We start from the raw sequence: 16,343 nt of genomic DNA, 5'->3' as shown, positions 1-16,343 counted from the left end.
ACACATGAACCAGGCCCTTAAAATAACATGCATCAATCTCTGCAGATGTAGTTCTCATAAAAAATAAAGCTTGACCTTTGGAACAATAACATATCCAAAAAAAAATATCCAGGTGAACTCTTTTTAATTGTGCAAATTTTAGAAAAGCCAATGCAGATGTCTTCATAAGTGTTCAGAGACATTCAGATCTCTATGTCTAAAGGAATGCCCACATTCCACATTGTACTTTAAATTTTCCAATAAGTGCTTACAGCCTTGGTGTTCTCAATGCTACCAATGAAAGGATGAAGGTGCTTTTCTCACCTTCCTGCACTTGTCTTTCTTCTGCTTTATCCTAATCTTCTGGGTCACACAAGTCCCCATTCTGCTCTTCCGCCCTGACAGCATAATGGGGTAAAAGGACTAGGAGGGTCACCCTAAATCCAGGAAGACAGCTGCTTCCTTCTTTGGCTGCAGGAAGACATCTGTGCCAAAGCAGGGTACATTCAGTCCTCTCTGCATGTGATAAAGCAGAATTTTGAAAAATAAAAATGTCATTAAAAAAACACACACACCCCACCAGCCCCTATAAAGGATTATAAGGAAGTTGTTCCACAGCTATGGATATTTGGAGGCTTTGAGTGGTAGCTTAAAGTTCTAGCTCTCAAATATCCCATTTCCTCCTGGTATCATTTCTCCATAGATCTGCAGAAAACCATAGAACTACCAGAAGTGCACATGGAAGATTTTGAGGGAACTGAAGTAGCAGCTCCAAGCAGGCAGCAGACAACCGATAGATCAGGGGTGGGTTCTACTTACCTTTACTACTAGTTTGCAACGGGGCCACGTGTGCGCGCTCACTTGTTCTGCGCATGCGCAGAAACTTCCTGATGACATCTAGGTCAGTAGGCGGAGCCTCCCACCGGTTTTTACTACCGGTTCTTGTGAACCGGTCCGAACTGGGAGCAACCCACCGTTGCCATAGATATCTTAGAAAATACAGGTTAGTCTTGTTGCCTTGTTACTCATAGTTCATGATAGCACATGCAGAGTTAAGACTCGTAAGATTATACTTGAACTGGATTGGGCTGTTTATTCTATCCCTGGTAACCAATGACTGCATCTCTAATGATCCATCTTTAAACTACTGAAGTTCACAAATGACACAACAGTGATCAGTTCCATTCGAGACAATGATGAATCCGCATACAGACGGGAGGTTGAACAACTAGCCTCGTGGTGCAACCGGAACAATCTGGAACTGAACACACTCAAAACCGTTGAAATGGTGGTAGACTTTAGGAGAAACCCTTCCATACTTCCATCTCTTACAATACTAGACAACAAAGTATCAACAGTAGAGACCTTCAAATTTCTAGGTTCTACCATATCGCAAGATCTAAAATGGACAGCTAACATCAAACACATCATTAAAGCACAACAAAGAATGTTCTTTCTGCGCCAACTCAGAAAGCTCAAACTGCCCAAGAAGCTGCTGATACAGCTCTACAGAGGAATTATTAATTATGTCATCTGCACCTCTATAACTGTCTGGCTTGGTTCTGCAACCCAACAAGACAGATACAGACTTCAGAGGATAATTAGAACTGCAGCGAAAACAATTGCTACCAACCTGCCTTCCATTGAGGACCTGAATACTGCACAAGTCAAAAAGCGGGTTGTGAAAATATTTACAGACCCCTCATATCCTGGACATAAACTGTTTCAACTCCTAAAACGACGCTACAGAGCACTACACACCAGAACAACTAGACACAAGAACAGTTTCTTCCCGAAGGTCATCACTCTGCTAAACAAATAATCCCTCAACACTGTCAAACTATTGACTAAATCTACACTACTATTAATCTTCTTATCATTCCCATCACCCATCTCCTTTCACTTATGACTGTATGACTATAACTTTGTTGCTTGTATCCTTATGATTTATATTGATATTGATTGTTTCCTGATTGCTTATTTGTACCCTATGACTATCATTAAGTGTTGTATCTTGGAATTCTTTTCTTTTATGTACACTGAGAGCATATGCACCAAGACAAATTCCTTGCATGTCCAATCACACTTGGCCAATAAAAATTCTAGTCTCTTCCTTTTCCTCCTGGGTACGGCAGGAAGGTGAAACAGGTTGATCAAGGCCCTTAGCAAACTGCTAAGGCTGCTGGTCTTAATAAGCTAAATGTTTATGCAGGAGAACTGTGGGGAAACTATAGTAACCATATCAAGCAGGAAATTAACAATTCAATCTACCGCTCTCCTCTATTACTAGCAAGCAATTCCATGCAGATCCAAACACATAAACATCAGACAACGGATTAAATTAAACACAACTGGCACCAAGAACAATAATAGTTTTGCTACCGGCAAGGGATATTGAACAAAGCATTAAATCTTGCTTTGCTTGATCTTATTCTGTGTTTTTTTTTTAGTTTTTATGTTTTTAAATTGTTTTTTTTTAAATTTACATTTATATCCCGCCCTTCTCCGAAGACTCAGGGCGCTTACACTATGTTAGCAATAGTCTTCATCCATTTGTATATTATATACAAAGTCAACTTATTGCCCCCAACAATCTGGGTCCTCATTTTACCTACCTTATAAAGGATGGAAGGCTGAGTCAACCTTGGGCCTGGTGGGACTTGAACCTGCAGTAATTGCAAGCAGCTGTGTTAATAACAGACTGTCTTAGCAGTCTGAGCCACCAGAGGCCCCTTAATTCATCTTAATACATCAATTTTTTAAAAACAATAGCATTTTATAACCAGATGATCAATCAATCAGTTTATTACAGTCTTAGACCAGAGACCAGAGCAAATAAAAATGCTCAGTAAATATACAATTGAAAATTCTAGTATAAAATAATCCTGACCCTAATCCTATAACCAGATGTTCTCCAAAACAGTTGGACTATAATTCCAAACTAGCAAACCTAAGGACTAATCACAAGTCCTGCTGCTGGTTTGGGGAATATAATATTTACTTATTGCATGCATGTGCTGAAGATAACATCTCCTTTGAATTCAGCTTGATACCTGGTGAAATATCCATGCAGTTATCTTAACAGCAGTAGGAAAATGGCTTGTATTCCTCTTTTCTATGATGTTTTGAATGTCTTAGTCTAGCCTGCAGCCCTGGGAGTCTATTATACAAACACTAACCAAGCCTGAACCTGATTAACCTCTGAGACAAGAAGAGGTTAGCCAAGTGCTATCAAATCCCTTGGCATTTGTCTATTGCCCAATAACAATTAAAACATTACTCTCAGAACCTGAAATATCTAAATAAGAAATTAAAAAGCGACTATGAAATTACACATCAGCATAAATACAAAACTAAGTCTCAGTGAGTCCAGAATTACAATACAGATTATGAAAAATGGTACGATTTACTTAAAAGCTGAACTGGAAGTTTATAGGGAGGGAAACAAGTTGACTTCTTTGATTGAAACAGCCTTTTTGAATTTAATTCTCTCTTATGTGTTGATTAAAACTCCCCCACTATAACCAGGTAGCATTTAACTATGCTGAAAAGAATAGAAATTTATAATATAATATAATGTAACACAAACAATAGAATATAATCCAACCAGTGTCTTAAACTTTAAAAAAGCTGATTTTAACAAACTCCAAGACAGCTTTAGAAAAATTCCATGAATAAAAATCTTAAAAGGAAAAGCAACTCAAGAAGCATGGGAAACTCTGAAAAATGTAATAATAAAAGCCCAGTCCAACACAATACTGAAAAAGTATTACTTTTTACTGAAAAAGTAAAACAAGAAATCCAAAAAGAAACCAGCATGGTTGCACAAAGATCTCTCTGATAAACTGAAAAACAATAAGGATAAGTACCAAAAATGTAAAGAGGGACACATAACTAAGGCAGAATATCAGCAGATAGCCCAAATCTGCAAAGATGAAGTCAAGAAAGCAAAGGCTGAGAATGAACAAAGACTTGCAACAAAAGTTAAAGATAATTGAAAATATTTCTTTCAACATATAAATAAAAAGAAAAAAGTCCACTAAAGAGAGAAGATGACAAGGAAGTAACAGGCAGTAGAGAGAGAAAGCAGAGCTGGTTAACTCATTCCTTGCATCAATCTTCATGCAAAAAGAAACTATAGTCCAACCTACTAAAAATATAACTGTAAAAGACAGACTAGAAATAAAAATAAGCAAGAAAAAGGTAAGCTAACACCTGTCTGATCCTGATGAATATAAATCACTAGGACTTGATGGATTACATTCCAGAGTTCTGAAGGAGCTGGCAGATGTTATCTCTGAACCATTATACCATATCTTTAAAAAATCTTGGAGCACTGGGAAACTACCAGAGAATTGGAAAAGAGCTGCTGTGGTTCACATTTTCAAAAAAGGGGGAAAGAACAGACCCAGGAAACTACAGACCAATCAGCCTAAGATCAATACCTGGGAAGATACTTGAAAAAATAATCAAAAACAAATCTGTGAACATTTAGAAACAAAGTTATAACTAGTAACTTCTGCGGATTTGTTAAAAACCAATTATGCCAAACCAATCTTATTTCATTCTTTGATGAAGTGACTAATTTAGTAGACCAGCAAAATATTGTGGACATAGTATACTTAGACTTCAGCAAAGCATTTGACAAAGTACACCACAACCTACTTCTTGGTAGATAAATGTGGGATGGACAGCATCACCACCAGATGGATTTGTAACTGGCTGACAAACCATACTACCAATCTGAACCAAGTTCACGGAAGGCAGAAAGGCAAGATCGGGGCCATCTGCAAGGCACTTGAGAAATATATGGTAAACAAATGCATTTATAAGCCATCTTCTGGGATGACTTGTATACATCTAAGCCACAATATAATTAAGTATTCTACCAACCTAATTTAGGATAGAATGATGAAGTTTTGTTATGGCTTCTGTTAAAATAACCAAGAATTTAAAATATATCTAATTTAATAAACTCCAAACGCTTATTATTATTTATACCTGTAAGCATGTTGTGAGGCACCAGGTTAGGAAAGGTTGCGCTGTTAGACTGAGGCAATTACTGTCTAAACCTGGCCCAGAAAGTAGCTTACCTGTGTCTGGCCAGTCTCAATCCAGGCATTACTACCTGTCAATCTATTAATCTTCTGGTCTGCTAATTTTCTTATCTGCACATTTGTAGCATCTGACATTGTTTTTTTTCTATCACTCCATAAGGCTGCCTTTGAAGACACTCAGAAGAAGCAACTGGTGCAGAATATGGAAGCCAGACTGCTAAGCAGGAAACCATGTTTCTGCCAAATTACTGCTATCTTGGGGGTTGCCACAGTGGCAACCATAGGCATCTGGGCTGAATTCAAAGCACTGGTAATTACCCATTAAGTCCTAAATGGAGATGCACAGGGAAATAGCAGGCTCCACCATACCAAGAATGATTCTGCCTGTCTACTCCAAACATCTGGGGAACACACTGCCTGGTTAGTCCTTGGCTTGTTCATTTACAAGCCTCAGTGGGTTTTAGGATCTCAAGCTATTCAGGAGCTGGTGAACTGTTACTCTTATTATTATGGTTTGTCCCATAGACAGCCAGATGTTTAGACTGGATTTGGAATTTTTATCCCCCTATGAAGTCCCCATCGCCGCTCCCAGTGACCTGGGATAGGCAGATAGATGTTATTGTTGAATAGTATTAAAGATACTGTCACAGGATGTGAGCTGTTCCAAGTAAAGCTGCCTTTTGCAACTGACAGGTGGCAAGTTTGTTAAATGCTGATGGTGTTCAAGTGGTGCTCTAAATGTTTTGGGATTGCAGCCAAGGTGCCTAACACTATTGGTGCTATCTTTGCTTATTTTTGCCACAGTCGCTATGATAATTGCTATTCCCATTATCTCTATCTTTATCATATCAATTTAAAAGGTAAAGGTAAAGGATCCCCTCGCACATAACATGCTAGTTGTTCCCGACTCTAGGGGGCGGTGCTCATCTCCGTTTCAAAGCTGAAGAGCCATCGCTGTCCAAAGATGTCTCCGTGGCCAAAGGCGCATGGAACACTGTTATCTTCCCACCAAAGGTGGTCCCTATTTTTCTACTTGCATTTTTTACGTGCTTTCAAACTGCTGAAGCTGGGACAAGTAATGGGAACTCACCCCGTTACGCGGCACTAGGGATTCGAACCGCTAAATTGCTGACCTTTTGATCAACAAGCTCAGTGTCTTACCCACTAAGCCACCGTGTCCCTTATCAGTTTTACTGTACTCTAAATTGATGGAGGGAATTCTGCTACATCAGGCTGACTGAACACCCCCACCCCCACAGCTAGCAGGAAAACCACCTACTTGAATATACACACCATACCCTGGTCACAGCCACCTTCAAAACAATTTACAAGATAAAAACTATCTGGTATCCCTGGTATTTATTGCAGGTCCATCAGCAACAAGCTATTAAGCAAACAGGAAGCTGGTTTGAGCTGCCAGAGGGAGGGGGAAAAAAGGGAACCTAGCAGCCTTTTGTACCGTTCACAGCCTTTTCATTTTCCACACTGCTCGTAGCAATTATGGATTCTGTACAGTTACCCAGCTGGAGCGAAGAGAGAGAAAGCGGTGACAGGCTCCATTCTCGGAAAGGGTGTTTGGGAAAACATTGCCTAAACAGAGACTTCACAGACTTCAGCAGTTAAAACAGATCTGCCTCTCAGAACTGGCCTTGGCCCTCCTTTTCAAGACAAGACAAGACAAAACAAACCCCTCAAAAGGAAGGAAAATGGGGGAGAGGGAGAAAGAGAGAGAAATAAAGAAAAACAAGATAGGTTTGTACATATAATACACTAACTAGAAATTATCTTTCAATGTTACTAGAAACCTAAAGACATAAAGATATACAAGCTACTTGATTAAAAGAAGGGAGATGGAGTTGATATAGTTAAATGGACTTTGACTGGAACAGAAAGATGCATGCTTGTTGCTGGCATAGCATCCAAGACTCGTGTAGCTCCTGAATACCTTCAGGTCTAAGAATGATACAATGCATCCCAAGTTGAGTTATGGCATCTGTCTTTACCAACCGAGCACTAATGATACATGACCGCTCAAAAATTTCAGTCGGAAGTGAAGAATTATTTGTACTTTATCATGAAACCATGAGAGCTACCTGGAGGAATGACTAATGCTCATAATGTGACCCAAGGAAGGATTAAAGTTCATCCGTCTGAGAACAGTGATCCAGCTTTGCTGGCTGAGGAATTCTGGGAATTGAAGTCTACAAGTCTTAAAGTTGCCAAGGCTACCCTGTATGACACTGGTAGGCGAATCCCATATAAAAAGGCTGTGGTATGACTATGAATTAGAAGAGGACAGTGATGCTTAGCTAGCTCCTAGAAAGTGTTGATATATGCAGCTGTTGGAAAACATTTAAGTGCAAAGCTCCAACCGCTTGGATGGACCCACCTAAGCCAAAAACGAACAGTGCAGATAGTCCTCAACTCACGACCACAATTGAGGCCAGAATTTATGTTCCTAATTGAGAAATTTGTTAAGTGAGTTTTGTCCCATCTTACGACTTTTCTTGCCACATTTGTTAAGTGAATCACTGAAGTTGTTAAGTTAGTAACCCAGCTGTTAAGTGAATCTGGCTTCCCTGTTCACTTTGCTTGTAAGGTCACAAAAGATGATCACATGATCCCGGAACACGGCAACCATTATAAATATGAACCAGTTGTCAAGCATCTGAATGTAAATCACATAATCATGGGACGCTACAAGATTATAAGTGTGGAAAATGGTTTTAAGTCACTTTTTTCAGTGCCGTTATAACTTTGAACTGTCACTAAATGAACTGTTGTAGGTCGAGGACTACTTGTAATCTCTTTGAAATGACACAATTTGACAGAAATAGAAAGTGCGTGGATGGAGCAACTTAGGTCAGCATCAAATGGTTGGGAAAGTAGTTACTATATTGTCTTGAAAATGAAACAGAGATGGATTTGTGTAGAAAAGGAACCGGATGAAAAACTACTTATTCCTTCAAAAAAAAAAGAAAAGGGAAAAAAAACAGAGGAAAAAAAGGGTTCTAACATAATGCATGTAGGTCCTTAGCTTATTGAGCCAAAGTTACCACTAATAAGAATGCCATCTTTCACAATAAAGGATGAATGGGAATGGAAGCTGTTGATTCAACAGAAGTCAACATCAGCATGGAGAGAATTGGGGAATGGCTCCAATTGTGGCCTGGTGAGAATATTCATAAGAAACAGTGACTCATGTCCTCCATTGAATGATTTATGAGATTAGAAAAAAGGGACATATGCATTCACTTGAAAAAATATTAATGGGGGAAAGAAAGGACTCTCGCTTGCTATCTTCTGGAAGCATCCTATCAAGAAACAGGCTTGTTTCGGATTTTACAAATAATAATAATAATAATAATAATAATAATAATAATAATAATAATAATAATAATAATAATAATAATAATATCAGAGTTGGAAGGGACCTTGGAGGTCTTCTAGTCCAACCCCCTGCCCAGGCAGGAAACCCTACACCATTTCAGACAAATGGCTATCCAACATTTTCTTAAAAATTTCCAGTGTTGGAGCCTTTATGATACACATCTTAAAGTGTATCATAAAGTGTAACTTTATGATACACATGAGATGTAACAACATATGCTTGAAGATACTCTTCATGTATCCCCCACCTTTGAATGAAATTATATAACGTGTGTGTATGTGTGTGTGTTAAATCACACCACAGTAATAAACTGGACACACAACACATGAAACCAGATCAGTTACAAATCTAGTAGCCATATTAGCGTAATGCAGGAAGCTGGATTAGTTTTGTGCCTTACCATGTTATATTAATCTATCTGAAATATTTTTAAGGTTCAGTATATCATTTTAACACAAAAAGTGGGTTAACTCAGGAGCTGAATTAAATGTATTGTGTAAGTATAGCAAGTTATATGAAAGGCTCTGGACTGACAATCACCATCTTCAAAAAAAAAAAAAAGTCAGACCAAAGAAGATTTGTGTGTGTGTGTGACATGTTATCTTTGGTGCATATCACTTATGACAATAGAGATTACTATCCAGTGTTTATAGCAGAAGAAGGAAACAGGAATCAAATTCTTAAACTTCTGCAAGTTTCCAAAACTCCCCAAACAGGTTTGTCTACTTGAGCAAAGCAGAAGAATCAACAACAATAAAAAGTATAAAAGTTTCAGGGTGGTGCAAATACCACCAGAATATTTTTTTTAGAGACCTGTATCTGTTTTTCTGCCTGCCTAAGAATCTCTTGGAAGATGGCTTCAGTAAAAAAGAGTAACAAAATACCAGCGAATACCAGTCATCAAATTAAAATTAATCTAATAAATAAATAAATCAAATTAAAATGTAATCTAGTAAAATGCAATACTGATATTGTTTCCTGATTGCTTATCTGTAGCCTATGACAATCACTAAGTGTTGTATCATTAAGTGTTAAATTTATACCCTATGACTATCTTTAAGTGTTGTAAGTGTTGTATCTTGATGAAGGTATCTTTTCTTTTATGTACACTGAGAACATATGCACCAAGACAAATTCCTTGTGTGTCCAATCACACTTGGCCATTAAAAAATTCTATTCTATTCTATTCTATTCTATTCTATTCTATTCTATTCTATTCTATTCTATTCTATTCTATTCTATTCTAATCTATTCTAATCTAATCTAATCTGTACACCGCCCTGAGTCCTTCGGGAGAAGGGCGGTATAAAAATCTAATAAATAAAAATAATAAATAATAAATAAATCTAATCAAATCAAATCATAATACTTGAATAAAATTAATTCAGAGTGTATTAAGCAGAACCAGAATATCAAAAATGTAGCTTTGAAGCTTGGCAAAAGTGAATTGAATCAGCCCTGTGGGAAGAGGTTTAAGAACAGAACATGATCTGCTTCTGAGAATGATCAACAATCTATCTGGCAACTCTAGGAGCACAGATCTGTGGAACAGAAGCTTCAACGCGTCTAGACAAAATAAATTGTTCCTTTCAAATTATTTCTATACCATGACATTTTCCCCAGCTATTATGTCTTGCATATTTATAGAAGGCACAGAAAGTCTTTAAGGAAGGAAGGTCTTCTATAACATTCCACAGCTTCTTCCATATCTAATCTAGCTACTGCTCTATCAAGTGCAATATTGTCTAACATAAGAACAGGTGGTATGGTGCTACCGGCTTCCATTTGTGTATGGACATTTCAATTTGTGTCTGACAGACTGCAGGTTAAACCAGCACTGCTCTACCTGATCTTCTAAGGTGTAAAGGTACATGCAGTATACAGAAATATAATTTGCCAATCTGCAGAATGCGGACTTCCAAGTTGCAGATTTTTGCTCTTCTATGCAATTTCAACTTTTGCAAAACCCGCGCAGACTGCACTGTAAAACTGAGGGAGAGAAAGTGCCACACCTCCTAGACTGAACAGGGAATAAGATCAGGAAGGAAAAGGAAAGCTGCACAAATATCAACTGACTTCAGGCATCACATTTCACAGTGACAGGAAGTCTGTTGAAACCAACCAAATAGGGCAGTTGTAACAAAAGAGAAAACTTGAACTCTAACGTCTAAATCCTAGAAAATCCACCCCATTAATCTACCCGAAACTAAGGGATGGGACATATGCAATCCAGTCCTTGAAACCAGATTCCACCAGTCATTTCCTATTTTCCTATTTCCTATTGAATCAGCAAGCTATAGTTTGTACATTACCTTCAGACTGGAGTTGCAAATCATGATTGGGTTTGTTTATGAAAATCCAACGACGATTCACTCTAGTGAGGAAGCAGCTCTCTGGATCTGAATACAAAAAGCTTTAGCCGGTCCAGAATTCAGCAGCATAGGCAACAATGGGCATACTGAGGTATGCCCACATAACACCTCTGTTGCTGCACTGATTGCAAGTTTTGCTTCCAGGTGTAATTCATAAAACCCTGCATGGCATAGGGCCTGGTTACACAAGAGGGCCACCTGTCTCCCACAGTATCTGCCCAGCCAGTTTGATTTGGTAAGGTTGGTGCACTCTAGGTTTCATCAGTTAAATGATGCCATCATGCAGTGCCTACCCTCTGGAATGAGGGTTTCTCTCTCCCCCACTCACCTGAGATTGGAACAACCCCGACCCCACTGTTATTTCAAAGGGCCATGAAGATGTAACAATTTGCTTAGTCCTTTGACAAGGATGACTGATGCGCTTCTTCTTCTTTTACTTTGTTCTCATCCAAGTTTGTTTCCTCTGCCATCTCTTTTCATTCTTTTGTGTTGTTTTTGTATGTTTCCTTGTTTTGAAATGCTTTTAACAATTTATAAACTGCCCAGAATTGCTGGGCATTAAGTGGCATATACATTAAATATACACCGGTATTTATATACATAAACATTTATGTTTGTGCGTGTGTGTGTACACACACACTCACACACCTCACCAGTATGGCTATTATTGAAAAGGAAAGAAGAAAGGGAAGAAAACAATTCTGAGATAAATATGATGTGAAGGATTAGGAGTTTTGCATATGCCAATCAACAATCAGGCTCTAGCAAAAATACATTTTTCGTTCAAAGATGCTGAACTGGTTGTAAATGTGGAAAAGCCATCATAAATCACCTTTATCACCGCCTTTGCACAGTCACTAAATAAACTGTTGTAGGTCCCGAACTATCTTCTACCCAAACATATATGAATTCTTCCACGAAGAAATCTAATTTATCAGGAAGAAGTCTAGGCCCCCTGTTCCTACTGCCTGTAAGAGCAAGGCTGAAAGAGAGGTAGAGGGGAAAAATTCTTAGTAACTGGTGGAATACTTTAGCAAAGGAAAGTAGGTAGTCCTTAACTTATGACTATTCATTTAACAGTTCAAATTTACAATACCTTTGCAATTATAACCAGCATACCACCTCCATGGTCACAATTCACATGCTTGGCACCTCTTTCACATTTAGAGGTTGCAGCATCCCATAGTCACATGATTGCATTTTAGGACCTTTTTGCCAATTTCTGGCAAAAGAAATAGTTATTTTTATTTAGTACATTTAGAAACCAGCTTTCCCCATCGAAGAGCAGCTCTAGGTGGTGTACAAATAATATATACGGGAAGCTGGATTCACTTAATGGCCCCCTTAAAAACTGTCATAAAATCAGGTATGACTCAATTTACAGCCGCAACGACTTATTTTTTTTTATTTGCATTTATATCCCGCCCTTCTCCAAAGACTCAGGGCGGCTTACACTATGTCAAGCAATAGTCTTCATCCATTTGTATATTATATACAAAGTCAACTTATTGCCCCCAACAATCTGGGTCCTCATTTTACCTACCTTATAAAGCAGCGGTTCTCAACCTGTGGGTCGGGACCCCGTTGGGGGTTGAATGACGATTTGCCAGGGGTCGCCTAAAACCATCGGAAATATGGGAAGTATACTTGCGAGTCGAAGAATCGCGCTCCAATGGTTGACTCCACAAGCCAGCTGCAGGCTCTTCAAATTGCTAGCCGAATTTGGCTTAAGGCGCGATGAATTAAAAAAGAGAAATCTTTGCTCTGATGTCTCCCTCTCAAGCCAGCTGCAATCACTCCCAATCGCTAGCCTAATCTGGCTTCAGGTGCGATAAACTTAATAGGGGAGGAGTCTCCGCTTTAATGCCTCCGTCCTCAAGGCAATCACAAGTAGTTCAGATCGCTAGCCAATACGGCTTCAGGCATGATAAATTCAAAATGAAAATAATTTTATGGTTGCGTCGCCACATCGTGGGGAATTGTATTAAAGGGGTCGCAGCACTATAAAGGTTGAGAACCACTGTTATAAAGGATGGAAGGCTGAGTCAACCTTGGGCCTGGTGGGACTTGAACCTGCAGTAATTGCAAGCAGCTGCTATTAATAACAGACTGCATTAGTCTGTTGAGCCACCAGAGGCCCTATGAGCCACCAGAGGCCCTATATATTTTTTTTTAAATTTTATTTACATTTATATCCTGCCCTTCTCCGAAGACTCAGGGCGGCTTACAGTGTGTAAGGCAATAGTCTCATTCTATTTGTATATTTACAAAGTCAACTTATTGCCCCCCCAACAATCTGGGTCCTCATTTTACCTACCTTATAAAGGATGGAAGGCTGAGTCAACCTTGGGCCTGGTGGGATTCGAGCCTGCAGTAATTGCAGGCTGCTGTGTTTTAATAACAGGCTATCTTACAGCCTGAGCCACCACGGCCCTATATGATGGAAATTCTGCTCCCAACTGTGATTGTAAATTGACAACTATCTGTAGGTTTGGGAGAGCAAAAGCTATCATCTCTTAGTGTGAGAGCTGCACTTGATTTTTTAAAAATTATTATTTTATTCATCATCATCAATTAAATTTATATGCTGCGTAACTCCCAATGACTCTGGGCAAGTTGTTTACAAGTTGTTAAAAAACGTTTAAAACACGGAACAATACAAAAAGCACAAAAACAATACAAAACAAAGGAACAATGCTGAGAAAAAAACTGGATAGGAACAAAGAAAAGGCATCAATCGTCTTTGCCAAAGGTCTAGGCCTTTGTGCAATTCAAAGCAGCGTACGTGATGCTCTTGCTTCTATTTTCACCTGTGAGGTAAGGCTGAGCTAAAAGAAAGTAACTGGCCCCAAATCACCTAGCCACATTCTTAACTCTCCTATGATAAACCAAATAAGGGGAAAAGGAAGATATTCAGCAATATTCACTTGACTGCACTCCGACACTTTAAAAGAAACTAAGGGGGGGAATCACATTTTTTCACTCATTTGGCATGGAACTACCTGGAATACAACTTCAAGCCTTCAGCAGGCAGAGCATATACCGTATTTTTCAGAGTATAAGACTCTCTGGACTATAAGATGCACCTATCTTTTTTGGGGAGGAAAACAAGAAAGAAAATCTGCCTCTGCCTCCCAGTATCCATCCGGTATTCATCTGGCCCGTTTGCCGCCGCCCATTCACCTCTATGGCCCGTTCGGGGCAGCCCATTCGCCGCTGTCGCTGCCCGTTAACCACCACCCATTCTAGAACAGCTGATTGCTGCTGCACCAAGTCCCCTTCCTCCCATTGCAACATTCACTGTATAAAACACACCAAAATTTTCACCCACTTTTAGGGGGTAAAAAAGTGTGTCTTATACTCTGAAAAATACGGTACTTTGTCACTAAGCACAATCCTATGAAACTGACCTATTGCAGCCAAGCCTATCTCATCAAATGGTAGTTGTATGGGAAAATAAGGAAAGGGAGCACTATGTGCATCACCTTGGGCCTCCAGACTGATAGGCAGCATACAATAATCAATAAAATAAACTACAGGTGACGCTCGCAGCTTCTAAAAAATAAGCGAAAAAATTAAGATGGCCCTAACAATAGGCAAAAAGCAACAGGGATAATTAGGGGACTGGAGGCTAAAACATATAAAGAACTGGGCGTGCTTAGTCTAGGGAAGAAAAGGACCACGGATAGCAGTGTTCCAATATTTGAGGGGCTGTCACAGAGCGGAGGGAACTTATTTTCCAAAGTACCCGAAAGCAAGGAATAATGTATGGAAACTGATCAAGGAAAGATTCAACCTAGAAATAAGGAGAAATTTTCTGACAGAATAATCAACCAATGGAACAGCTTTGCCTTCGGAAGTTGTGGGAGTTTCATCACTGGAAGCTTTCAAGAAGAGACTGGACAGCCATCTGTCAGAAATGATGCAGGGTCTCCTGCTTGAGCAATTTGGACTAGATGACCTACAAGATCCCTTCCAACTCTGTTATTCTATTTATAGAATATCGACCATGGTATCCTGCTGCGGCGGTTGGAGGGATTGGGGGTGGGGGGCACTGTTTATCGGTGGTTCTCCTCCTATCTCTCGGACCGTTCGCAGACGGTGTTGGCAGGGGAGCAGAGATCGACCTCGAGGTGCCTCACTTGTGGGGTGCCACAGGGGTCGATTCTCTCGCCTCTCCTGTTCAACATCTACATGAAGCCGCTGTTGGCGAGGTTATCCGTGGTTTCGGGGTGGAATATCATCTGTACGCTGATGATACTCAGCTGTACATTTCCACCCCGAACCACCCCAACGAAGCTGTCGAGGTGAAGCCGTGCAGGTCCGGATAGGGAGGAACAGGCTCCAACTCAGCCCCTCCAAGACAGAGTGGCTGTGGGTTCCGGCATCCTGGTACAGTCAGCTTACGCCATCGCTGACTGTTGGGGGTGAAGTATTGGCCCCCAGGGGGAGGGTGCACAACTTGGGCGTTCTCCTGGACGATCGGCTGTCCGTAGAGGAACATTTGATGGTCGTCGCCAGGGGAGCATTCTATCAGGTTTGCCTGATTCGCCAGTTGCGCCCCTTCCTAGACCGGGACTCCTTGCACATGGTCACTCACGCCCTCATTACGTCCTGCCTGGACTATTGCAATGCTCTCTACATGGGGCTCCCCTTGAAAAGCACCAGGAGGCTCCAGCTAGTCCAGAATGTGGCTGCGCGGGTGATAGAGGGAGCACCTCATTGCTCCCATATAACACTTATCCTGCGCGGCCTGCACTGGCTGCTGGTAGCCTTCCAGGTGCAATTCAAGGTGCTGGTCATCACCTTTAAAGCGCTCCATGGCTTAGGACTGGGCTATTTACGAGACTGCTTTCTGCCACCGATAGCCTCCCAACGACCTGTGCGCTCCCACAGGGTGGGCCTTCTCAGGGTGCCATCGACCAAACAATGTTGGTTGGTGGCCACCAGGGGGAGAGCCTTCTCTGTGGCGGCACCGGCCCTTTGGAATGAGCTGCCTCCAGGGTTGCGCCAACTCCCCGACCTCCGGACCTTCAAACGTGAACTTAAGACTTTATTATTCCATCGTGCGGGACTGGCCTAAGGGTAATTTTAAATTGAAATTTTTAAATGGGTTTTACGTCGGTCTACGACCGTTTTAGTTTGATTCGGCCTATTAAATATTTGGTTTTAATTCTGTTTTAAATTTGCTGTTTGTATTTTGTGTTTTTAAATATGGCTGTAAACCGCCCTGAGTCCTTCGGGAGAAGGGCGGTATAGAAATTAAATTATAAATAAAAAAATAAAAAATAAAATAAAAATAAAATAAAGAAAATCTAGATGCCACAAGTAAAATTTATTCTAAGACCAGCACATTTCAGAACAAACTTTCCTTAGAGACCTTACTAAATATAATATATAAAGAAATGGTCTGAATAAGTCAGTGACTATAAAATAAAAAAACTGAACTAAAATGGGTGTATAATATTAAGTACAATCATATCTTTTTTCCTTAGATGAATAATCAGTTATCAAAATTTAACCCACACAGAATGAAAACTGGTT

The 16,343-nt window shown here is 40.0% G+C and overlaps 1 protein-coding gene across 3 annotated transcripts in view; it reads right to left on the bottom strand.

Moving 5' to 3' along the window:
• Positions 1-16,343, bottom strand: part of MAP4K5 (mitogen-activated protein kinase kinase kinase kinase 5) — a 95,194-nt gene that overhangs the window by 62,236 nt on the left and 16,615 nt on the right. Inside the window, exon 3 of one of the 3 annotated variants that reach the window (XM_058163101.1) lies at positions 304-495. The exons of the other annotated variants lie outside the window; for them this stretch is intronic. Within the exon in view, the coding sequence (XP_058019084.1) occupies positions 304-387 (84 nt within the window). The 5' untranslated portion in view covers positions 388-495. The remainder of the gene's footprint in view (positions 1-303; positions 496-16,343) is intronic. 3 annotated transcript variants of the gene reach the window in all.

The sequence above is a fragment of the Ahaetulla prasina genome, chromosome 1 (assembly GCF_028640845.1).
Source record: "Ahaetulla prasina isolate Xishuangbanna chromosome 1, ASM2864084v1, whole genome shotgun sequence".
Taxonomy (NCBI): Eukaryota; Metazoa; Chordata; class Lepidosauria; order Squamata; family Colubridae; genus Ahaetulla; species Ahaetulla prasina.
Note: the sequence above shows the minus strand (reverse complement) of the source record. Positions and strands in the feature narration are given on the sequence as shown.